Source organism: Oryzias latipes, chromosome 16 (assembly GCF_053564925.1).
Source record: "Oryzias latipes strain Hd-rR chromosome 16, Olatipes_Hd-rR_3.1".
In the NCBI taxonomy this organism is placed as follows: Eukaryota; Metazoa; Chordata; class Actinopteri; order Beloniformes; family Adrianichthyidae; genus Oryzias; species Oryzias latipes.
In genome coordinates this window covers 12,364,476-12,379,698 of record NC_136252.1, presented here as the reverse complement: position 1 = coordinate 12,379,698, position 15,223 = coordinate 12,364,476, and the positions used below count along the sequence as shown (strand labels likewise).

Sequence of the window (15,223 nt, the reverse complement as noted above, 5' to 3'; positions counted from 1 at the left end):
CTCAAAACCACGATGGCAGTCCATCTAACTACATTGCCCAGAGTCCTTAGCGAAAACATCGTCCATTGACATTCGCCGGCAAACTTCCTACAACACGTCTGCTCGTGATTTTCTAGCTATTCATGCTTTACCTGCACAGGTATGTGAATTGACCTTCTACGTTGCCCACAGCGAATGGAGAAGGCCAATCCTGATTAAGGCCCGGCTCGGAAATTCCGCTGTTTGGCTAGCTAGCAGGTGCTGAGTATTTGGCAGACTGAGGCGTTAGCCTTGAGTCAGTCAGTGTGATTGTAGTTAAGTTTGTAGTTTTCTGTTGTTTTTCTTTTAAAATACAAACTGGCATTAGAGTTTTATGTTTCTAAACTAGTATTTAGAGTTTTACATGTCTAAAGTAGTGTTTAGTGTATGAAATGTCTTACTTAGCGTGGGAAAACTCTACTACAGAGAGTAACAGACAGCTCACAGGCTCAGCGCATCAAGGCTATGGCGGTTTGCAGTGTTTGTTTTTCATCAGGCCATCAGAACTACAGTCATTTCCAGTCTAAATCCCTGCGTTCAGCCCCGTAAAGCTCTGACCCCTTATCTGGTGTCCTCCAGCGTCCTGCATGTTTGTGTTAACCCCCCGCATGCCTGCTGCTCATCATCGTGGATGATTCAGGATGTCAGCGGGTCCTGAAGCTGCTCAGACCAGTGTACGTTAGTCCGCTGTTCTTTTTCCTGACCTCAGACCCCAACCAGTTGTCCCCTTCAGCTGATGCTCAGTTCAGAGATGACTCAGAATTACCATCCATCTATCCATTAGCTGACCCCGCTCAATCCCTTTGGGGGTCATGGGGCTGCTGGAGGGAGGCGGGGTACACCTTGTACAAGTAGCCAGTCCGCCATGCAACTACACACTCACATTCACACCTTGGGACAATTGAGAATCATCAGTTAACCTATGAATTGTGTTTTCGGACTGTGGGCAGAACCATAGTGCCCAGAGAAAACCCCTGCTAAGAGACGAGAGTGCTGACCACTACACCACCGTGCAACTCCATGTCATCTGTCTGCCGCTTACATAGGCCGTTATTACGGAATGAAAATAATTTGAATATTGCAACAATTTAAACTGGACTGATTAGTTACACTTACCAATATTTGTTATTTTTGTGTAGCGCTCTGAGTGTACCTGATCACTTTTATTGAATAAAGTGATCATGTGTGAGTGTCCTTCGATGGAGTGGCAATCTGTCTTGGGTGTAGCTCACCTTCAACCTTCGGTGGGTTGGTAGACACCAGCCTCCCTGTGACCTCAAATAAGGAATACATTTGTTTTGGACTGATGGATGTTTTGTGGCTTTGCTGAAAGCTAAAACAATATCCAAACCTTTGCTCACAGAAGCCTGTTTTTTTTCCTGATGTTGACATGTAGAATTTTGTTCTGAGTCATTAGCTTGTTAAAGACACATGATACATTGAGTTGATTGAATCTTGTTCTCTTTTTTTCCCAGTAAGGACAGCAGTAATCATTGTCAAAAGGAGAGTGACGGAAAACCATGTCGCCTCCTCGACTCACAGGAGCTCTTCGCTCTTTCTCCAACGTCAGCAGGAAGGAGGATCTTTCTGAGCAGCTCTTTGATTTAAAGGTGACACCTCACACCTGACTCACTCAATTGGCAAACATTTTCTTCTTTGATAAAATAATGTTTAATAATTTGATTAATAAATCTCATGCATTTGATTCCAAAATATGGATAAAATCTACATTACGCCAAGATAATTTCTTTTACAACTAAAAGCAATATTCATCTGAGTTGAGTCTTTAAATTCTCTTAGTCAGCAGAGTGAAACTTTTTCTTATGTATTAAGAGAGTTGACCCACACACTGATGCCATTTCATGTCCCTGAAGGAACCAAGCTACACTCTTATCATCATTCTAAAATGCTAAGAAAGGTTTTATTGTTCAGTATGGCTTTCTTTCTAATGTAGTTGCATTTCTGTGTGGCCCATTGTAGGATAAGCGTCTGAAGAAACAGCTACTGTTTGCCAAAGAAGGCCTAAGTTGGCAGAAGATTTCCCGGTTCTGCACAGAGCATCAGGACAAATCCAAAGTGCAAGCTGCCAGGCAAGAACTGAAAAATCTCCTTCATGCTGCCAGCCTGGTCGGTAAGGAACTCTTCAGCCTTAAAGCCGTTCTTTTGACGTTCAATTTTTTTATGAAGCTACCTGAAATATTAAAAATACAGCGGAGTTTGCAGAAGTGTGTTTGTTGTAGTACAAACACACAAATGGACTCAAATGGATCTGTAGAACAGGTATGGATGCAAAACAACCGAAAATGTTCAAAATGTAATAAAATTACAGTCTGTTGAACAAAGACGTCAAATTCTGCTAGAGAAGCTGAGGCTTTTGGGGTGCTACCATAATTTTGCATGTAAAGAGTGGGACTGATGAATGTTTGTGATTTTCTATGCCCTTTGACTGGTTGAGGGTTCAAATCCTAAGCTTATATCAAACTTTATTTTTACATTAATAAGAGGTTTCTCTGGAAAAAAGTGTCTGCTTAGTGACCTAATGTAAAGACGGTTGTTTTATTTCTGTAAATACAGCATTAGATCCAGACATAAATGTGGATGACATGGATCATCGTGGTGTTGCGCTCTTTCTCCACAGAGGGGAAGTCCTCTACACCCCCAACCCCCCTTCTTTCAGTTAACTGTGAGAGCCCGTACTTTAAGAGCTTAATTGTGCTTGGAGACCAGTTTTAGTTTTTTTTTTGTTTTTCTTGTGCAGGAAAACAGAAATGTTTGCTTTTAACTAGGGCTGCACGATATGAGGAAAACGCGCAATATGCGATATTAGTGATCAATATTTCGATGACAATATAACTTGCGATAGATGAACAAATGGCAAAAACAACAAAAATATTTCCATTTCACTGCAAAAGTTTAATTTAAGTAAAAGTCAAAATACCTTAAATTAATCTCAAAATGATCCTCATCTAATTCGGAGAGCAACATCTAACATTAAAGGTCCACCCGATTGGTCAAGAACGGGAAGGGCTCCATCTGATTGGTCAAATAAATAAAGGAATTTATTCAATTCATTAAATAGTTCAAGATGCCATAAGATTGGTTTAGCACATTTAAGGTTTAACAGTTATTGCGATTTTCGCTGACTTTTGCGATATGGATATTGCACAGCTTGAAATCGCAATAATGATAAATTTGCGATTTATTGTGCAGGCCTACTTTTAACAATGTTTCACCATATTCCACCAACATCTTGTTATCTAAGTGGACATGCAGTTACAGGCCTCCTGACAGAAAGCTGTCTTCTCTGTGGTACAGTAGGAGCTGGACACGACCAAGAAGCTGTGGAAAGTGCCGCTGTCTTCCTGTTTGAGACCTTCCATAACAAAGACCATGTGGGCACAGAGGAGACTCGGGCCATCAAGCAGATGTTTGGTCCTTTTCCATCTTCTGCGGCTGAGACCTCCTGTGCTTGTGTAGCTCGCCTGGTGGCTCCTTTCCCTGAATCCAGAGTCCAGGACTTCATCAGGAACCAAAACCGGTGTCTCCGTCACCAGCGCACTACTTTTGGACACAATATTACCTTCTCATACGATTGTTACACCCTTGAACCGTTGGTGGAACTACCCAGCTCTGGTCTACATCATGACGCTTTGAGAGGAGACTTACTAAACTTTTTCAGCAACCAGCACAGTTGGAAGAAGGATTCTGATGGAGAATCCTCAGAGAAATCTTCAATCTCTGAAGATGCATCAGTCCTTCGTAGTGAAGTGGAAAAGTATTTAAAAAGAGGCAACATGATCTCATCCAGTCTGGAGGAGCTTTGCTCCTCCCTTTTTGAAATGCTGACTTCCCCGAGGAGTGATGACGAGCTGCAGAATGAGGTAGGTCAGAGAGGACAACTAAAGTGCTGGTTTGTATTTGTTAAAATTGTGAGTTACCTGGCCTTTTGATGTAAGTTTCCCCCAACATTCCCGTTTGACCCCCCCAGTGCTGAAGTGACTCAACACTCATAAAACTTTACAGCAGCCTTCTCTTTATGTAGAAGAAAACACCAGAGGTGGCGGAAAAGGGAGAGTTGACTGTTTAACCTTTGTGCTATCCTAGGCACTTTACCATTGGGTGTGGGGTCCTCTGGACCCCACTAGACAGTGCACTAAACCTTTTTTCTTCAATGATTTGTGATCTTCATTGGTGTCCATGGATTACATGAAATCGTCTTCACTTTTATCCACCTGTGTCATGGTAGGGATAACATGTCAATGTAAGGATCGGGTCATCTGGACCCCATTGGATAGCACAAGGGTTAAAGGGTCGGCTGCTCTGTTAAAGAACTGCATTTTCTGAGTGGGGCTTTTGCAGTTCATTGCAGCCTCCATCATTTTCCACAAACCGTTAAAAAACAGAGTAAACCAAAAACTTCTGAAGTTTCTTATATATCAGAGAGCCTTGGATCACAGATTCAGTCTTAAATTCTAGCTCTCACATTTAAAAAAGAGGAAACCTGAATCTTCGGTCAATGTCACCCATCAAACTGGGCTGCATGTTTTTGGTTACTTCTTCATGAACGCTCTGAATGGTATCAGGAGTGTACTTACATGTAGAATCTTATTCACAGACTTCATCCATCCTTTGAACATTGTATTAGAGGTATTTTTTTTTTCAAGTGTGAGTGGGGGGCGGGGGTGGGGGGTATGTGTCTACATTCAAAATGATTAACCCATGAGTGAATACTTCATATTTTTTCCATGACCATCTGTAGCTGTTTGAACTGTTGGGGCCTGACGGCCTGGAGACAATATCCGCCCTTCTGAAGTACCGCACTTCTATTGTTAACTCTCTGCGCTCCAGCATGTATGACAGAACTGCCCTACCACCAGGTAAGACGGCCCCAAGGGGGCATTTGCTGTGATCAAACATGGCTTTCTGTGACTTGTTGCATGAGTTTTTTGTTAAAGCGGCTTTGAAATTGGGATGTAAGTTCAGCGAGTTAACTTCAGTGGAAGTCTTCAGAGTGTTGCTCTATAGAGGTTGCCCACTCTGTTTGTGTGTAGTGTTCTCAACAGATCTGCAACATTTGTACGGCGATAAGCCTTTTGATTGTTCTCTTATGTTCACATTTCTCTAGATGTTTGTCGAAACCTAAGTGGGGAAGGGACCAAGCCAGCATATGGCTGCCAGGTAACCATTCTGTCAGAAAAGGAGAAACAGATGTTGAAGATGTACAGACGAGAAGAAAAGAAAGAGAAGAAGAGAAGCAGAGGAACAGATGACGCCGACTCCTCAGATGTGCTTACCTTAGAGCCCAGAGAGATGAGGGCCCAGCGGTACATCATTTCTCTCTTTTCCTTGATCTGATTTTTATTGTTGCTCGTTTTGAGAAGTGTCTTTTAGAGTCCCAGTAATATAAGTTTAAATAAAATAGTCTTATACCATGGTCCGGGTGAATACTCGATTCTGACTTGCTGCTTGGTTTGGATAAAAAAAGTCATATACCACAGTGTTATACCAAACCAAAAATAAGTTGCGGTCACATAGCCCAAATTCTAACAGTTCTATATCACTGCGCTGGCATAAACGTTTTAATGGACGATGAAGAACCCTGAAGGACGGTTGCTTACAAGTATTCACCTAGACAATGGTATCAATATTAATACCCCTTCCCTCAACAGAGGGGAGGCTTCAGACACATTTGGTCCCCTGTTTACCATGCTGCACTTTCACTTTTCCCAAAGAAAATAAAAACTTCAGCATGACCACCCTATGATTGGGCCCGGAAGCATTTAATGAGGAAATGCTTTTTACTCCGGTTTCATTTCTTTGTTCACCTTAATAAGCCATACAATTGTAGGAATGTGGATACCCACCTGGAGAACATATGGGGCATCAGACTGTTGGAACCACTTGGATGAGTGGTGACACATTTTATTAAAGAAGATTTTTTTTGTCCAAATGCCATTCCACAACATCAAGACCACGTCACCTGGATAAATGAGAATATTCAATGACGATACAAATACAGATCAACTCATGCGTACCCATACAGTGGAGTAACAAAATATTTAGTCTGCCACAAATTGCAAAAGTTACCACACTTAAAAAGATGAGAGGCCTTTAATTTTCATCATATGTATACTTCAACTAGGAGAGACAAAATTAGTAAAAATCCATAAAATCGGAATTTATTTGTAAATTATGGTGGAAAACAAGTATCCGGTCACCAACAAACAAGTAAGGTTTTTGTCTCTCACAGACCTGTAACTTCTTCTGTAAGAGGATCCTCTGTCATCCACTGGTTACCTGTATTAATGGCTCCTGTTTGAACTGGTTCTCTATATAAAAGACACCTGTCCACAACCTCAGACAGTCACACTCCAAACTCCACTAATGGTCAAGACCAAAGAGCTGTCTAAGGACACCAGAAACACAATTGTTGACACCCTAATGAATGTGAGGAAGGAGGGGAGTTCGGATCTGGGACCGACGGGACCGACTAGTCTTAGCAACCATGAGTGTCTGTGTCCCAACTGGACAAACATAGATCCCTCCCATCCCAGGGAAAGGACCAACTGACCACCCCAGCCTTCACCCACTAGATCAGGGGTGTCAAACCACCAACCTTCTGTTGGTTTTTCAGAAATCCTGCCTCATCTGCTGTTTATTACCAGGATCAGGTGTGTTTAGCCAATAAGGAGTTTCAATGGCAGGTTGGTTAGAAAACATGCAGGACACCGGCCCTTGAGGCCTGGAGTTTGACACCTGGGCACTAGACCCAACAGGTACAGCAGGTACACAGAGCAACTGTCCCAAGGCCAGAGGAGGAGGGATCTTAACCTTGTGCATAGACGGAGGGGCAACCCACCAGGGGGAAACGGGAACCTTGACCTAAAGGAGCCTGCCACCAACCCCCCCCGCCATCAACCCCCCCACCATCACATGAAGGAAAACTGTTCCCCCAGCCTAGCTGCAGCCCCGCCAGGAAAACCCATAGCTAGAAATAGGGTACCAGAGAGACTGAATTCTGAAATCAGTTATTCATACTGTGGGCACACATTTTCTCTTTTTCTCTCTTTTTTTCTGTTTTTGTTTTACCAAGAGCAGTGATAAGAACCGATACTATTTTTTCCTCTGCAATGGTACTCATGTCAACAAGCACACATAGTGACATTAAGTCAGACTGATACATCTGCATACACCTGTTGCCAGTATATTCAAGTATTTGTTTGATTTGGAAGCCCCTGGGACAACCATAATGCCTTTCTTTGGCCTCATTCTTTAGTCATCCATTAACACACACTGTTTAAAGCAAAAGATAGACATGAGTGTTATTGTTACACTGTTTCCTCTTTTTCTGCCCCTCCAGAGAACAAGCACTTCTGACGGCTCGTACTGAACCTCTTCTGACCAGGGACAGGGTCTATGAGCGAATCAGATATCCCAATGTCTACGACTGCTATGCAGAAGCTACAAAGGCCCCTGCTTTTGTTGGGGGAGCCAGGGTGAGCTGCTGCCATCTATGTAATCTAACTTTGTGTTTGACTGCTACCAAGCACCTGCTCAGCCTCACTAACTGATCTTTGGCACTTGGTCAGTGATGATGCCATCACGGATAAGTCCACGCGCCTCTTAATATTGTTTGATTCCCTGGAAACAGGAACAATATTCTGACTCTGCTGGATGTTTAGTCCCTCTAAGTGACCTTTCATTACAGTGTCTTAAACTTTTAAAACATCAAATTCCTACAGCGTCTCTTCTCTTTCATTCAGTTCTGAAGTTTACCTGTGTGGTTCTTTGAGGCCCGATGCATGAACTTATGGGTTACACACTCCCCAGCAGCACTTACAGAAGTATTGCTATCGTGCTCAGGCTTTATTGCTAAGGAGCTGATCTTCACTCTAGTTCTGGACCTGTCCGCTGTAGTCTCTGATTCATGGAGGCAGATTTGAGCAGAAGCTGTGGATTTTTCAAATAAAACCTTTTTTCCTGAGAGACTGGTGTGGCTGAAGACAAAGCAGGTGGATCCTGACACCCCCACCCTCTCTCTAGCTTTCACTTTTGTATGATGAACTTGTATAGAAGTGCCAGAGTTTGTGCAGTTTAATATTAATGACTTGAAAATTGCGTTTAGTTTCTCTTTTTTTTTGTGTGAAGTCGTATCAGATGAATATGGATGCAGGAGTTGATGTGTATCCTAAAACCAGTCAAGCTAATAAAGTTATTCCTAATGTTTGCTTTTTTCGAGGATGTTTTTTTTCCCATATGCAAGTGTCTGAGCTCATGAGTGAGGCCTGAGGCTGTCGGGGTTTTATGTTTGCTCATCAGTTGCTGCTGCCTGAAGGAATTCGCAGAGAAAACAACAAGATGTGTGAGGAGGTGGAGATCCCTCCCAATGACCCCATGCCTGTTGGCTTTGAGGAGAAACCTGTCTACATATCTGAACTTGATGAGGTGGGTGCCATAATTATTGACACTCCATGAACAGATTCATTAAACCTTTGGTCATGTTCAATAGTGGGGGAAAATATAAAAACACATAAACCCATTTGTAAGCAGAAAACTTTCATGTTCAAAATTTTAATTCAAACATTTGTAATACTTTGTTGGACATTCTTCCTGATTATGTTGACTGAAGCTAAAGACTGCAGGTGCTGTCTCCTATTAGTGTGACAGTGTCTTGAGCCGTGTTTAGCTTTAACAAATCTCCAAATCTGCATTTCTTTCCCAGCTTTAGTCTGGTCTCAGTGGTGTTTAAACTCACTGACAGTCATTAGCTTCTTGGTTTGGAAGTTAAATGGTGACTGGCAGCTGTGTAGTGTGGGAGGCTTTGGAGGTTTCTAGAAGTGTTGATGTTGCTGTTTTCACAGAAGCCCAATGATGCATTACCATGCTTTTATTTTCAAACAATATAAATGTAACAGTGAATTAATCACAGATGTTTTTCTTTTGGTGACAATGATGAGAAGTTCCTTTTCATCGCAATTCAAATCTTTGTTTCCTGCCCAGATTGGACAGTTGGTGTTCAAGGGAATGAAACGTCTGAACAGAATCCAGTCCATTGTGTTTGAAACTGCCTACAACACCAACGAAAACCTTCTAATCTGTGCTCCAACTGGGGCGGGTAAGACCAACATCGCCATGTTGACTGTCCTACATGAGATCCGCCAGCATCTGCAACCTGGTGGGGTCATCAAGAAGGATGAATTTAAGGTACACACCTGCCCCCCCCACACACACACGGAACCAGAGATGCACAGACATGCTCACACATATATGAATGCACTTGCAGGCTCAGACACATTCACAAACACATCCACATTCATACAGAAAAACATATATGTACATAGACACTTGCACGCAGATGTGCAAACACTAATATACACACATATTCAATCCAATACATATCAGCCTTACTTGGGAAAATCCATTGACTTCCAAGGATTTTGTGAGGCTTTGTTGTGAGCAGGATCCTACCTATTAACCTCAGCCCCAAATTACCAGAAGCCTATACATTTTAGTTTGTATCTTATATATCTATCATTTGATATTTATTACATCTTTAACAGCATTTTGAATTAGTGGTGATAGACTGCCCTCATGTGCACTCCTTTTGTGTACTCTCTTGGATTAACATGTTTATTGGTTACCTAATAGGTTTTAATTTGTTGGATTTCAAAACTGTAATTTCAATGTCTCATGTCAAATCCCAAAATCTAATTTCTTATTTCTTGTATTTCATAGATTCTTATGGCTCCAGCCTAATTCAGTATGTTGGCTCCGTTTGGGGTAACTTGCTAGAAGTCTGGTTTGGGGACAAAAATATGGATCTTAGCTAAAATTCTAAGTTCTTAAAATTCCTTTCAGATCCCATTCTGTGCAATAACCGGGTCTCTGTGCAATAACACACAATATTTATAATGCTGCGCTCATGGCAACTCAACTCATTCCATTCTATTTTGTTCATATGTATTTAATATTTAAATGTTTCTGTAGCAGCTTGTAAGGTTTTGTTATGTCCTCTCTTGGTAGATAGTGTATGTGGCTCCAATGAAGGCCCTGGCAGCCGAGATGACAAACTACTTCAGCAAGCGTCTGGAGCCTCTGGGCATCACTGTTAAAGAGCTGACTGGAGACATGCAGCTGACTAAAGGAGAGATCCTGAGAACACAGGTAGAAACCACCAGGCTCACCATAACCTTAGCACATACCCAGGTTACACACTGATAGTGGCAGAGCTGCCAAAAAACCAAGAGTAATGTGAGGTTCACTGTGGTAAGGAAACTTCGCCAGATGGGCAGTCACGGCAGAAACTGAACTTACGACCTTCTGATCAGAGGTCCACTGCTCTTCCCACAGCTGCTAGAACATCACCAGATGCACAGAATACTTAAACGTACCAGCAGTACAGCACTGAGACTGCTCTGATCAAGGTGGCAAATTACATCTGTGTAACGTCTGCTTGAACTCGGCCAACTTTGAACTCTCTTTCTTAGTGCAAGCCAGTGAATACGCAGCAATAATATATCATACCTGAGGTGTGCAGGCAACACTCTGATTTACATTCTATTGATATTTGATACATATATTGAGTAGTAGAATCCCTCTGTCCCTGCGTCCAGCAGATCAGAGTGGATGCACAACAACTTTCTTCAGGTAAATACAAGTTATGACCATAATTTGTGAAACATGGGATCTGAGTGAACTGGGGCCCCTGGGGTTCTTAATCTACTGCCTTAATTCACACTGACACATGCTCAAGCAAACAAACATAAATGCATATGCATCTGCATGCACACATGCACTTATACAAACTTTAAATCCTCCTGGGAGCAACACACTAGTAATGCCAAAACGTTGTCATGTAAAGTCATAAAGTTGATGTTTGTGTCCAGATGTTGGTGACGACTCCAGAGAAGTGGGACGTTGTAACAAGGAAAAGTGTGGGAGATGTGTCTCTCTCCCAGATTGTCCGTCTCCTGATTTTGGATGAAGTTCACCTTCTACATGAAGATCGAGGACCAGTGCTCGAGAGCCTGGTAGCTAGGACAATCCGACAGGTCAGTGCTCTACCCTGATTAAGACGTCTAATACTGAAAACAAAGCATACAGGTTTTACAAAGATCGAAACTTTTTCTGCTTAGTCACATTCTTCTTGTTGTATGGTACCATGAAACAGTTTCACCACAAACACCTTTTTATCCATTAGGATTTGGTCTGTCTGTGTAGACCCAGTCTGAGTCTCTTCTGATCTATTTTCAAATCATTCACAGGGGTCTTCTAATTATGATGATGCTGTTTTTAGCCAACATCATAAAACCTGTGTAATTTTCTAGGACATTGTTTCTGCAGAGCAGCAGGGGTTAATTTTAAATTCACCTCTGAGTTGTTGGCGGGATTGTTGGCACGGAAGTATGCCCCCGCTTATTTCCCATAATCCCTTTATTCACTCGCTCTCTCTCCCGCTAGGGAAACATTTCAGGGGTAGGTTATGTTCTGAAGGATGGATGAGAAGAGGAATAATAATTTTATAAAATTACTAATAAAGTTGGTAATTCTAAAAAGAGAGAAACCATCTCTCTTTAGAATTTAGCTGACTGCCAGTCTTCGGGCATCACACCTTCTACTTCCAGCTTCAGAATCACCACACTATCTGACACTTTCTCCACTTCCAGAACATTTTCAGCAGACTTATTCAGGATAAATCCTCTTTTCCTCTTTCCATCTTTCCATCCACACCATGATAAAATAGACTGAACCAGCCCCCAGTCCATAAATGTCAAAGGCCTATGAATGAGGTCACCGTCTTTCACATTATCTCTACAACCTTCATGTTTTTGATCATTTTCTCCTCCAGTCTTCCACAGGAATACGGAACTGAAGATTCAATGAAGTTCCACCCTTTTTTTTAATTCTAAGATCTTTTTAAGAAAATGCCCACCGGTAGGCTTTTGTGAGCAGAAATGAGCTGCTTCTGTTGCTTCTGTATGATGCTTAGGTGGAGTCCACTCAGAGCATGATCAGGATCCTTGGCCTGTCTGCTACACTGCCTAACTATCTGGATGTGGCCACTTTTCTGCACGTCAACCCCTACATTGGCCTCTTTTTCTTTGACGGCCGGTTCAGACCGGTACCGCTTGGACAAACCTTTGTCGGCATCAAAACTACAAACAAGGTAAATGATGCCTGTGTTGTTGGCATGAGGACATTACTTTTTTTTTGAGAAACTGAAATGACTGATTTAGCATTTTGTTTAGATCCAGCAGATTCACGACATAGAAGAGGTCTGCTACAACAAGGTGCTGGAGCAGGTGAAAGCAGGTCATCAGGTATGCAGTCTGTGTGGAGAAAGAGCATTCCAGGAGCTTTTCCACATCCTAACTGCTATAAAGTCGACTTTACCTCATCCTACTACATGCTGCCCATATTTAAACGGATTCTGCTCCCTTCCTGCCCCCACTAAACATGCCTGAGCTCCATCCTCTCTTTATGGTCAAAATAATAAAGCAGGTCAGACTAAAGTAGCGGTGGACATGACCTGGACTTTAAATTCGGCTGGCCTATCCTCTCAAGAAAAAAAAGATCAAGCGAGTGATTTCTAACCTGAGGGGGAGTGCTCCCTACCCCTCACTGAGCAGTGTCATCACCTGTTAACTGTTCAACTGTGCAGCCTTTGAGTCAGCAAAATAACCTGTCCTGTATTTTGGTGTCTTTTCCCATTTCTAGATATAATGTTTACTTTGATATATGGCGCAGGGAATCTTTGCACTGCATGTCCATCCAAGCTTAGACAAGTTGACAGTCCACCTGGCTATCAGACCTCTGATTACTCCCCATGTGTACCAATTTTCTGTGGAGGACCATGGATGATGGTGTAACAGTGTAAATAAATCCATAATGACATTCATTCATCTTTCAACTTGAACTACCTTGGATTAACTGGACTACTGGAATGACTGGACCAACTTGAACTAACTGGACTAACTTGAACTTGTGGACCAACAGGAATGACTGGATTCACTTGGACTAAATTGATTACTGAAAAGACTGGATTAGTCCAGATTTGGACTAATTGGACTAACTGGATTACTGGAAAGACTAGACTAACTTGGATTTGCATAGATTTACGTGGACTAACCTGGACCAACTTTCCTAACGTGGACCATCTGGAATGACTGAATTCACTTGGACTAACTGGACTAACTTGGACCAATTGGACTAACTTGGACTAACGTGGACTAACTTGGACCAACTTTACCAACGTGGACCAACTAGACTACTGGAATGACTAGATTCACTTGGACTAACTGGATTACTGTAAAGACTGGACTAACTTGGACTAATTGGACTAATTTAGACTAACTTGAACCAACTGGACTAACGTGGTATAATGTGGACCAACTGGAATGACTGGATTCACTTGGACTAACTGGATTACTGAAAAGACTGGATTAAGATGAACCAATTTGGACTAACTTGATTTCATTTTCTGATTTTTTAGAAGTTCAGCAAGTAAATTGCTGCCGTTTTGCTTTTTTTAATACTTTCTTTAACACACACACACACAGCATGTCTGCATTTATTGCTTGGGAATCTGGTTCAAGGATGTTCAGTCTAGAACTGCAGGATTCTTCTCGTGTGGACGTCTTCGCCTTCAGCTGGTTTACCTGACAGCCATGCTTTGGTGTTGCAGGTGATGGTGTTTGTGCATGCGCGAAACGCCACAGTGAGGACTGCCATGGCGCTGATCGAGATGGCCAAGAACCATGGAGAAATATGCTTCTTTCAAACAGACCAGGGCTCAGACTACGGCCAGTGTGAGAAACAGGTGAGAGGGCTCAACGGGATGTTAGGAGCTGAAACATTGCAGCCTTTTGCATCTGTGTGAACATACAGCATTTTACAGAGTTTACAGCTGCAAAATACTGAAATCAGTCAAACCTGTGTCCTGGGGAACCAAAGAAGGTGACATGGGCAGGTTACTAAAGACCCATGTCTGAATAGAGTGAAGAAGTGAATGGGGTATATTTCCCAGAGTTCCCTGTACAGAGCCAGAAGAGAATAGGTCCAGATTGTTCCCAGTAATTTGTACTGGACCAGGCCTGGTGGTAGATGTGGAGGTCCAGGAATGGAGAGATTTCCATTGGAGCCGCCATCAGTGTGTGAATGTGTGTGTGCATGGGTGAATGGGTATGTGACTGTAAAGCGCTTTGGGCCTTCGAAAGAGGGTAGAAAGCGCTATACAAGTATACGCCATTTACCATTGGACAGACAAAACATGACCTCCTGTGATCCATTTTACAGGTCCAGCGCTCCAGGAACAAGCAGATGAAGGAGATGTTCCCAGAAGGCTTTGGGATCCATCATGCTGGGATGTTGCGGTCTGACCGCAGTCTGATGGAGAGCCTGTTTTCCAAAGGTTACCTGAAGGTGCTGGTCTGCACAGCCACCCTGGCCTGGGGCGTGAACCTGCCGGCACATGCCGTCATTATTAAGGTCCTTCATGTTTTTCCTCAACTGTTTGCACACCGACAGACAGACACACCAGTGTGTGTCCCCTTTGTGGTTGAACGACTTTTTATATGTCTGTTTTTGTGTGGTTTTATATCTGTGTGTCTGATGGCGTGTGTCTGTCTGTGTGTGTGATTGTGTTACAGGGAACTCAAATCTACGATGCGAAGCGTGGTGCTTTCGTGGACCTGGGCATCCTGGATGTCATGCAGATTTTCGGCCGTGCGGGTCGGCCGCAGTTCGACAAGTTTGGCGAGGGAACCATCATCACCACACATGACAAACTGAGTCACTACCTGACCCTGCTGACCCAGCAGAATCCCATTGAGAGCCAGTACCTGAGCAGCCTGGCTGACAACCTCAACGCAGAGGTGTGTTTGATGTCCATGCGCTGGTTCAGCACCTCTGCATGGTCTGGAGCAGAACGTGCCGCCCCTCTTAACTTCTTTTGTGTCTGCGTGTGTGTGCGTCTGTGTGTCACCTGAACCTTTCAGTGTTAGACAAAGGTAGCACAAGGAAATAAAAAAGATTGTTTTGTTTCATTGTTTCAGACTTGGTGAGTCTTTATGCGAGGCAGCTCAGGGCTGCCACTACTAGGATGAACTTAAGAGTAAACCTGTGGTTTTTAATCAATATTTGCTGAAAGAGACTACTTTTAGCTATAAATTCAGACGTTCTGAATCTCTGAGCTGCTGGTCCGTGT

The 15,223-nt window shown here is 42.8% G+C and overlaps 1 protein-coding gene across 4 annotated transcripts in view; it reads left to right on the top strand.

The window, feature by feature from the left end:
• The window catches only part of ascc3 (activating signal cointegrator 1 complex subunit 3), a 31,409-nt gene continuing 16,186 nt past the window's right edge, over positions 1–15,223 (top strand). Inside the window, exons 1-16 of one of the 4 annotated variants that reach the window (XM_023964176.2) lie at positions 1–139; positions 1,494–1,628; positions 1,999–2,149; positions 3,337–3,899; positions 4,778–4,895; positions 5,144–5,342; positions 7,379–7,514; positions 8,338–8,463; positions 9,019–9,222; positions 10,042–10,182; positions 10,905–11,069; positions 12,008–12,184; positions 12,267–12,338; positions 13,703–13,837; positions 14,314–14,505; positions 14,667–14,891. In XM_023964176.2, coding sequence (XP_023819944.1) covers positions 1,539–1,628; positions 1,999–2,149; positions 3,337–3,899; positions 4,778–4,895; positions 5,144–5,342; positions 7,379–7,514; positions 8,338–8,463; positions 9,019–9,222; positions 10,042–10,182; positions 10,905–11,069; positions 12,008–12,184; positions 12,267–12,338; positions 13,703–13,837; positions 14,314–14,505; positions 14,667–14,891 — 2,694 coding nt within the window. In that variant the 5' untranslated portion in view covers positions 1–139; positions 1,494–1,538. The other 3 variants (XM_023964174.2, XM_078933424.1, XM_023964175.2) reach the window with 3 other exon arrangements.